At 39.0% G+C, this 10,612-nt stretch overlaps 1 protein-coding gene across 1 annotated transcript; it reads right to left on the bottom strand.

Annotated features, from left to right (window-relative positions):
• Positions 1-69: 69 nt before the first annotated feature.
• On the bottom strand, positions 70-10,362 carry LOC111949269 (uncharacterized). Its single transcript, XM_023966123.2, has 7 exons — positions 10,222-10,362; positions 3,248-5,196; positions 2,842-3,005; positions 2,543-2,763; positions 2,323-2,452; positions 2,149-2,249; positions 70-2,051 (listed from the first exon to the last, which is right to left on the bottom strand). Exons 2-7 carry the CDS (start codon positions 5,175-5,177, stop codon positions 1,814-1,816), a joined length of 2,784 nt encoding a protein of 927 aa, XP_023821891.1. The 5' UTR covers positions 5,178-5,196; positions 10,222-10,362; the 3' UTR covers positions 70-1,813.
• Between the last annotated feature and the right edge of the window lie 250 nt (positions 10,363-10,612).

Below are 10,612 nucleotides of genomic sequence, written 5' to 3'. Positions count from 1 at the left end.
TATTTAATCTTTAAATAATATTATAGTACTTAGTTCAATTTAAATAAAAATGAGAGGCAACAAAGTGTATTCTTTTTTTTACTTTATTAAAAAAGGACAAAAAAATCCACTCTGTAATAACTTGCAGTGCTGCTTTCTTCCTTACAAGTTAATGAATTTTACAATTCCTTTATTCCTTTAAAATCTCACAATTGTAGTATTTCTTTCTAGGATGAATGTAAGAGTGACTTAAAACAGTGATATATTTTTAAAATCTAAAACTTTAAACAGGTATAACTAAAATTAAGCAAAAAAAAAAAAAAAACTTAGGTGACATTTTTTTCTGTGTTGTGCAAGTTTCCTTACAAAAATGCTTTCATGCACTGAATACTTTCAAAAATCTACTAACATTACATTCAGCTCAAATATTCCTGATGTGACAGTGCAACTTAACATTTTAAAGCACCTTTAGGCACCACATACAGGAGTTTTCTCCATCATATACTATAAATGATTTGTAAAGAGAAATTGATCTTAAAAAAGAAAAGTTTAGGAAGTAAACATTGGATGTATTTTTTGTTTTTTCTTAGAAAAGCTTGCTTCCTAAAAACAGTTTTAAAACCTGATATTTTACATTTTTTACAAGCTACTTTCTGTGCATAACAGCTTTTTCCACAAACCATCATTTATGGGGAAAAGCAAAAACTGCAGTAAACTGATTTATTTACCAAAATAAAAGAGGATTGCGGAGGAAGATTCACTTTAACAGTTTAAAAAAACAAAAACAAAAAACAAACGAAGGCACAAAGAAATCCCATAGACACCTGATAACTACCATTAACCTTTTAAGGCACTATTAATGTGCATCCTTGCTTGACGTCACAGTGAGTGCGATAAATAAAACAATTCCTAAAACAGTGTTCCCTCGTTTATCACGCAAAATAACGATAGTTGAAAACCTTAGAGGGATTATAGATGGTTAAAGACTGCAAAACCCCTCACTACACACTTTTCTCAGTATGCAGTGATCATTTTCACAATTTTCTCCTTTGTTAAGTCTCCAATTTAAAAGCTTCACAGAAAAATAAACCAGTATTACAGAATGAAAACAAAGATCTACTCGCAACCAAAGATTTAAGTAAATGTGAAAAACTGAACACATTCTGCAAAGTATAAGATACTTGGTTCAGGTTTAAGGATGTTATGTTAAAGTTCAGTAAAGGTTTACAAGTTAGACTGGCAATCACTGTCATTATTTTGTATTTTAGAAACAAAAAAGTTTATCTAAGTTCATATAAGTTCTTGTTTTAGATTTTATTAGGATTTGTTAAGATGGACTAGCTAGTACTCAGGGACTCATTTTGTTCTAAAATGAGTCATTTCCACTTTTGTGTCACTGTATTTAAAATTAATTACGATCAGATACATAAAAACGTGAAAAATAAACAATTTTTTTGGGTTGTATAACTTTCAATTTCTATTTAACAGTTAGCTTTTAAAACTTATTTTTCTCTTTTTGAATGCTTATGTGAAACTCCTAGTTTCTAGATTTTAACATTTTATAAGTTTTCCTGTTAAGTAAAAATGACTTGTTGTTCGGACAAATCCTTTTACTACTTTGTAGTGATTTTCTTCTTAAGATTAGTGTTTTTTTCCTACTTTTAGGCCAAAGGAGATACGGCACGGAGGACATCGACAATGGTCACAACAGCCAATCAGCACTCAGAACACAATGTGTTAAAAAAAACAAAAACAGGCAAAGTTGCACTGAAAAAACTGTGACAAAGCGAGTAAACATTGTTCTACATTTCTTTCCAATCAATCCTCAAGAGAATCAACTCTGAAGCTTTTTGTCCCTCAAGTCCTCTGGCTGAGACTCTTGAACGGGAACATTTGGATGGTCCTCAGGGCTTGTGGGCGGAGTCAAATAGGCAGATCTGGAGTCCTCTCTCTGAAACATCTGCTTTAAGGGAGTTTCTTCATTCCATCCTTGGGCTTTGGAGAACTTGTAAATACACCCGAACAGATCAGGAAACAGCGTCAGGACATCGATGTCAGCTGCATCCTCAGCACTGTTTAAAAAAAAGGGACATTTTTAGACATGTTCAACTGTTGCTATTTACAGAATATGCTATTTTTATTTCAAAGCAGTTAATCCATTTTTCTTACTAGTGCTCATGGAGGTTGCGTATGAAGCGCAGTAATCCAAGTGCAGTTTCTGGGTAAGCTTTGCCTTTGCCATCTATTTTTCCAACCAGATCCTCTGGAAACTGTTTGAAGGAAAGAAAGAATGGATCTAAACTTCTCAAAGAACAAAAAGTAAAGGTGTCATGTTGTGCTCACCTTCTGTTTCCATTGTGTGAAGGATCTGTTAGCGGCAAATCTTTCCAGGGAGTCGATCAGTTCCTGGTCTGCTTTCCGACAGTTTGAAGCCTCTTTCCTATTACCGATGCGCTTCAAGTATTCCAGTTTCCTTGAACAAATAATACTCATTAAAGTTACAGGTCACAGGATTTTTGATGTTGAATAACGTATTAATTTAGAATTTGGGTTGAATTCTTACATCCTAGATGACCAGAAAAAAGGATGACTCAGACACTTTTCCATATTTGGTCGTTTTGCTGGATCTTTATCTATCATCTGCTCAATGAGATCCTTAGCCAGCAGATCTTCAACATCATCCAAACTGTAGTTGCCCTTGTATATGTTGAACTCACATTCAAATGATTTGCCAAATGGATGGTGTCCACTTGAGAGGATGTAATAAATCAGCATCCCCGCCACCTTAAACAGACTCAAAGCAGTATTTATCCATGCATTCAGGAGTTTCCCCAAACCAGTTTATGGGTTAGAAATGCTCACCTGCACATCGGTGTTTGACTTGTAAGGGATTTCACATTCTTGTCCTAATGTCTCTGTGGCCATCCAGCACTTGGTTCCTGCGCTCACCGTCCGGAGAGTCGTTTCATCTTTACGCAGGCGTCTGCTGATGCCAAAGTCAGCCAGCCGCGCATTACCTTTGACATCTGCGGGAAGAAAAACTTAAAAGATTAACCTCAGAATGTTTAAAAAGTTGATATTTAGGATACACTTGCATTGTCTGAATACATATTCAAAATAACATTGCATTTGAAAAACTAATGAGAAAAAAAGACATTGAATAAAAGGAAGAAGTTAGAAGTACTACTCAGCTTTAGCTATTACAAATTTTTTTCAATAATTGGGCTCAGGTGCATAAAAGATAATAGATGTGAATAGAATTTCTTACCAATCAAAACATTCTGCGGTTTGAGATCTCTGTGAAGAACTTGAGGATTTTGACAGTGAAGAACTTTTAAACTGTGGAGAAAGTCACCAACAAGTTTCTCCTTCATCTGTAGACTGCTGACGTGGTCTCTGATGTATTCCTCCAGGGTGTACTCGCAAAGTTGGAGGGCGAGATAACCGAAGTTTTGGTCTTCCGCTGCGTCGATGTACCTCACAATTAATGGGTGATCGAGCTCTGGCAGCCGCAGGATTCCTTCCTCGTTCTTCAGCACTTCATAGTTACTCTTAGACATCCTCTTGATCGCAACCTCTGTCCCATCGTTTCTCAGCCCCAAGAAAACCTCGGTGCCGTCGCTCCCCTTAGAGATGCGGAATTCAGCCTTATTCACGTAAGTGATGCTCCCAATCCTGCAGACGTTGCTCTCCTCTGCGAGCCGTTTTAGTTTTTCATTCCACCTCTTACTGATGGGCAGCCATTTTTTGACCTGGGAAGGTTTGACATGCGTTTCCTGGACAGGTGGTCCAGTCAAACTTGTTTGCACCAGGGATGTTGTTACCTGATTAGCTAAAGACGCGTTGGTTTCATCGTTGGGGTCCTCTTGCTTCTCTGATTTTTTAGACTTGCTTTTCTTTTTCTTCTTTTTTTTCTTGTGTACAGCCGGACTGGCCAACTCTGCAGAGTTTGGCTCAAGAAAATTCTTCAGGCGTCTCAGCGCTTCTTTCAGTTTGTCGTTCAGTGTTATATCTGCAGATATCAGTATGTTTTCAGGCACGGAGGAAATCCCAACCGAGTGAAACATCTGAGCAGGGTTGTCCACTGAAAGCAAGTTTGCAAAAATGCCATAGGCATAAGCCCTGGTTGTGGAGGGGTGATGCTCTTTTAAAAATGGGGCAACCTTCTCACTCAGACTTTTCAAAAACGAAAAATCCCAAGAGCTGATGCCTTTGGATTTTTGCGTTACCACATACAGTGTTTGTAGGACTGTTTCAAAGTTTACAGGTATGTCTTGCATCTGCAGGCCAACTATCATGCCATCAGCTCTTCTTTTTGTGCAAAGTTCATCAAGCAGTTCAGGAATAATGGCCAAAGCTTCCTCATTTGGTATCTCATCCATTGTGCAGAAAACTGCATGCAAACTAGAAGTTGCCCTACATTTGTGTAAATGTGGGATTTTTCCAAAACGACTGACAGCACTTGTGATGTAGGCATTCAATTTTCTAGTTTCTTTCAACCATTTGATGCTTCCTTGGCTATATTTTTCCCGATCTCGCCCAGAAAGTGTGAAAAGAATTTCAATCATGGTCAAATGAGTCGTAGGATCCTCCCAAAACATGAAGGGATCAAAGTCTTTTATGACTGTTTCAGGAGAGTTTTGTTTGAGTGAAATCTCCAAATCCCAAAAGGGCTTTATTTGGGAGCACAGTTCGTGTCCTTGAGAGGCCAAGTCAGAAATCTTCTGAACAAACGTTTTTAAGTTATTACTGTCGATGAGCAACAAAGTTGCTTGTGCACCAGCTGAGAGGAGACATTTCATAACATCCTCCCTGTTGTTGACAGCAGCAAACTCCAGTGGTGTTGGGAGGCTCACGTTTGGATTTGCACCAACATCTAATAGTTCTTTCACAAAACAGAGAGGTGCATTAAATTTCGACACAAAGTGCAAAGCAGTAAAGCCTGAGGTGGAAGCTATATTTGGATTTGCTCCTTGACGTAGCAGATAAGAGAAAATATCCTTGTTATGTTTATAAGCTGCTGCAATCAGAGGAGTTACATAATCTTTAAGTTGTCTGCATGGATATATCCCATCCATATCGTTGTCCCTCAGTAACTTTTTGAGCTTTTTCAGATTGTTGCTCAGTATGCACTCAATGACAGGATGCGTCTCTGTCGGCGGTTGGACTGACAGTTGGACTTGTGTGAAGATATTCATGTTTCTGGGTTTAGATAACCTGAAGAGAGACAAAGTTTTGGGTCTTATAAACTATTTTAAATGTCAAACAAAAAGAAAGACAGCCACCAGATGTACAACTATTTAGCCTAAAGACGGCTTTAATCGTTATATTTGTAGTTTTAAATGTAAGGGCTAATGGCCGACAAAGCGTGCATTATCAGAAATTAACGCACAACGTGGAAGCCTAAACCGACATCAGCGAAGAGCGTTAATATCTGATAATTCACACTTCAAAGGCCATTAACCCGCTTATACCATGGTCACTAACAAAATAAATAAATATAAAATCAGTTTTTTGTACTTTGTTGTTATTTTTTCGGTTTGGATCGATTTTTCCACAAAAAGCAGACTATTTGTTAAATGGTGCAGCCGCAAAGGAAAGTGATATATATGCTGAACATCACCATATAAATAAAGCATCATTTCAGACAGAAAGTTCACCTCTTAAGGCTTGTTTTTGTCCAGATGATGAAGCAAAAGTTGGTTTCAAAGAAGCCAGCGCAGTGATACAGAAAATTTAAGCTATGTGACATGAGGCTGAAATTGGCTTCCTATTCACAGCTTCCGACTGGCGAGGGCACTAAAGGAACATTCCACTGCATTTTTCACACTAAAGGCCCGTACACATTGGGACGAATATTCGCCAGGCGTTATTCGCCAGCGTTTTTGGTGTTCACACCCAGGCGATTTTCGCTGACGATGAGCCGAGCGAACACGCAATTTCATTCCCTGACATTAGATGGCGCTTAATGTAAAACAGAAATACTCCTGTACACAAGGTGGCGCTGCGCAACTTTACGCTTCTTAAAGTCGCTTTTCACTCAGAAGAAGAGAGCAAGTATTTACGCGCTTGTCAGAATCATACAAAGAAAACATGAATATTTCAAGCACCAGTTGCTCCAAATGGTGCTTGGTTCGGGGATATTTTAGAATGTCCGTCATTATTTCTTCGCGGCTGTGTAGATGCAACTCCGCATCTATCTTCTTCGCTGGTATGTGTGCTCAGCAAGGCAGTTTTGTGTTTGAGCGCCCCCAAGTTGTATTTTACTGTATCTTCAGAGGCTCCAGACACGTGTGCAAAAGCGCCGGTCTCATTGGTCGAATAGATTTCGACGCGACGCGTCAAAAAAAAAAAAACGAACCCGAGGCGCTTTTTTTTTTGACGCGTGGCGTTTTTTCGCGTCGGTGTGCACACTCTCATTGGTGCCCTTTGTCTAGTCACGAGGCGTTAAACGTCGGCGAAAATCGAGCGCGAAATTCGTCCCGGTGTGTACGGGCCTTTAGACCACCTAGGACCTGGTCCTGGTCCAACATGTAATTATGCATTACATTGTAAAGAATACATTAAACACACTCTCTGATTTGTAAAACCTTTATCCAATTTGTGAAAATGTAAAATATCATTTTAATTTTATCGCATTTTACGCACCAAGTCCACCTAAGACCAGGTCCTGTTCAAAAACCGCTGGACCTGGACTGCTCAAACCAGGATAAAATCATAATTTAGATAGTAAAGTAGGGTTGGGCGATGTCCCGTAAATTGGCCGTTGACAATGTTTGCTGTCAACCATCGGGATGGACGATGACATTGTGGGGGGGGGGGGGGGGGGTATTTTTTTACATGTTTCGTTCTTATATAACTGCTATTCGTTTTTTTGCTTTTTTCATTTTATTTCCCAACTAATGACTAATCCGCGATGATCCAGTACAAACTGAGGGAAGTGACTTTAACAAAAAAAGTAACAAACAAAATAGAAAAGAAGTAGTCCGCTCCCGCACTTCACTAGTGAAGTGGACCGGCGGAGCGCGGACTTACAGCTTTGTGTTTGAGGGGAAGGGGGGGGGGGGGGTGCTTTGTTACATGAGCGCTATGTGTGGGAGATTTAAGACTGCGATCCGTCCCGCAGCTCTAGGGGTACAAGCAACCGAACTCAGAACCGGGTCTAAAAGTGTGTGTCTGAGCACAGCTCGGATCGTCAGCACACACAGCGGTTTGAGCTTCAAAGCAGAAATGTCGCTCAGTCCTTAGAAAACATTCAAACAATCACGCGGTTTTGTGTTTTCAGTCGTGTCCCGACTAAATAAAGGCTGATGTTATTCTTACATGTTTACGTGCAGCCAGCAAGCAGCACCACCCAAAGCTAATGTTGTTAGCCCGTGTTAGCATACTGCTAATCCTGGCTTCGTTCAGAAAAAGCACTGACCACACGGATTAAAATTCAAATGATGAGCGAACAGGTGTTTCATAATAACCGTAACATTATTAAAAGCACGTTTAGAAGATCATCTCGTATTTTACCGAGCTGACATGTCAATGTATATAGCCGCTCGGCGCTGTTTAACATTGTTTTGTATTGAATTGTTACATTCAATAAAGTTTGAAAAAAAAAGCCGCTCGGCGGAATTCATATCCTTCCGGTTTTCAAACCCTACTGCGCATGTGCGAATGATTTATTCCGACGGAAAGTGTGACCTTAGTGAACGTTTTTATATTCTGAAAACATTTTTCTGGGCCCATGTACACGGTTGGATTCTAATCCGACCATTGATCCCATCAAGATATTTTGTAAATGTAACCGCGGCTTATGGTGTCGACGCGCAACGTGGCGGGGGCATGGCATCACGATGGTGGTCTCTCCATCGGGATGTCAGTCACCCATCACGATGGACGATGATATCGTCAATCGGCACAACCCTATAGTAAAGAATACATTAAAATTTGATTTCTGAAACCTTTTTTTTCCCTGAAATTGAGGAAGGGAGATATGCGAACAAGGGAGGAGAGGAGAGGTACGGACAACAGAGAAAAGCGTGGGTGAAACTGAAAAAATAAGAGATAAACATTAAAATGTCAGGGTCCAAAAAGAGAATGGTAAAAGTTGGTTTGGTCACGTTTACTTTATGATAGGGTTATGTTTTTGTGGTTTTCCTGCTCGCAGCGCTTTGTGTTTTAAAATAAATATATGTTGTTTAGAACTCTGCTGCCTTTATTTTTGTGAATTTGCGTCGTCTGACTTCAATACAACTCACCCCACAACAATGGGCAGACTGATGCACAAAAAATAAACATACAGTGGTGGACAAAATTGTTGGTACCCCTCAGTTAAAGAAAGAAAGTCCACAATGCTCACTGAAACGACTTGAAACGTTCAAAAGTAACAATAAATTAAAATTTCTTGAAAATTAAATAATCAAAATCAGCCATTACTTTTGAGTTGTTGATTAACAGAATTATTTTAAAAAACAAGCTAATGAAATAGTGCTGGACAAAAATGATGGTACCTCCATAAAAGATTGAGAACTAATTGCCCAGGGGGTCATGATGAACCCAGGTATGTCCTTTAATTGACATCACAGCTGTTTTCAAACCCATAATCAGTCAGTCTGACTATTTAAAGGGAGACAAATAGTCATGTTGCTGTTTGGTGAAAAGGTGTGTACCACACTGAACATGGACAATAGAAAGTGAAGGAGAGAATTGCCCCAGGACATTAGAAACAAAATTATAGACAAACATCGTAAAGGTAAAGGCTATAAAACCATCTCTAAGCAGCTTGAAGTTCCTCTGACGACAGTGGCACATATTATTCAGAAGTTTAAGACCCACAGGACAGTAGCCAACCTCCCTGGATGTGGCCGGAAGAGGATAATTGATGACAAATTGAGGAGACGGATAGTTGGAACTGTATCTAAAGAGCCCAGAACAACCTCCAAAGACATTAAAGGTGATCTACTAGTTCAAGGTACATCAGTGTCAGATCGCATCATTCGTCCTTGTTTAAGCCAGAGTGGACTTCATGGGAGACGACCAAGGAGGACACCACTGTTGAAAGGAAATCATAAAAAAAAAGCCAGACTGGAATTTGCAAAAATGCATGTTGACAAGCCACAAAGTGGCCTGCTATGAGCCCAGATCTGAATCCCATTGAACATCTGTGGAAGGAGCTGAAACATGCCATTTGGAGAAGACACTCGTCAAACCTGAGACAACTGGAGCAGTTTGCTCATGAGGAGTGGGCCAAAATACCTGTGGACAGGTGCAGAAGGCTCATTGACAAATACAGAAACCGGTTAATTGTAGTGATTGCCTCAAAAGGTTGTGCAACAAAATATTAAGTTATGGGTACCATCATTATGTCCAGCCCTATTTCATTAGTTTTTTTTTAATATTTCTGTTAATCAACAACTCAAAAGTAATGGCTGATTTTGATTATTTAAATTTCAATACATTTTAATTTATTGTTACTTTTGAACGTTTCAAGTCATTTCAGTGAGCATTGTGGACTTTCTTTAGCTGAGGGGTAACAACAATTTTGTCCACCACTGTAATTTTAAATATATCAACTACGTTGAATCATCCTATTTGTAATTTTCACAAAACAGAAACTGTGTTTAATGTATTATTTACTATCTAAATCATGATTTGATCCTGGTTTGAGCAGTCCAGGTCCAGCGGTTTTTGAACAGGACCTGGTCTTAGGTGGACTTGGTGCGTAAAATGCAATAAAATTATCCTATTTTAAATTTTCACAAATCAGAGACTGTGTTTAATGTATTGTTTACTATCTAAATAATAATTTAATCCACATTTGAGCGGTCCAGGTCCTGTGGTTTTTGAACAGGACCCGGTGTTAGTGTGGAAAATGTAGTGGAATGGTATGAACGCTTCGCGTCGGACGGTTCAAGCTCCACGGCGTGCGATAAAAAGTGATAATGCACACTTCATAGGCCATTAACCCTTACTTTATGCACTCCCAGCAGCCAATCAGAATCGAGAATTTACCCGGACCATCCATGGTATAAGTAATATTAATATATGTTGTCCCTGTCTTAAACAAACAACTTAGCTTACATGTTTTCAGTCGATAACCCCAGCAGTTTTGGACAAAAACACAATTTATTTGAGCCCTAAATACGGGTGTGGTTCCTAAGCAGTAAAACTATGCGAAAAAATATCATCCAAAAACATACCAGCAAACTTAACTTTCTCTAAAATACAATTCAATGAACAATATGGACTCACCGTTGTAACTTAGCGTTCTTATTTTAATCATTTCTTGAAGAACAATTAAAACGCTACCTTTAGTTTCACTTTACAGCCGTTTACTGGGCGGCAAAAAAAAGTATCTTCTTCGAACCGATGTAGTTATGAAACAGTTGTGGGCGCTACTGCCATCTACAGGCTGGTGGTGTATGGACGCCGATAAATGATAGAACATTTCTACTAAATCTTCAAATACTTCTCATGGCTTTTTGCTCTCATACAAACACACGCACACACATCAAAAGGAAAACACATGTAGCCTGGTTTCGATTTCTTTTTCACAAAATATACACTGATACAAATCCTAAAAGTTATTTTGGATGGGTAGATGCCATTTAGTTTTTTAAATGAGTTTCTTTAACTATAGGAA

Source organism: Oryzias latipes, chromosome 18 (genome assembly GCF_053564925.1).
Source record: "Oryzias latipes strain Hd-rR chromosome 18, Olatipes_Hd-rR_3.1".
NCBI lineage: Eukaryota > Metazoa > Chordata > Actinopteri > Beloniformes > Adrianichthyidae > Oryzias > Oryzias latipes.
This window is presented reverse-complemented; position numbering and strand designations above follow the sequence as displayed.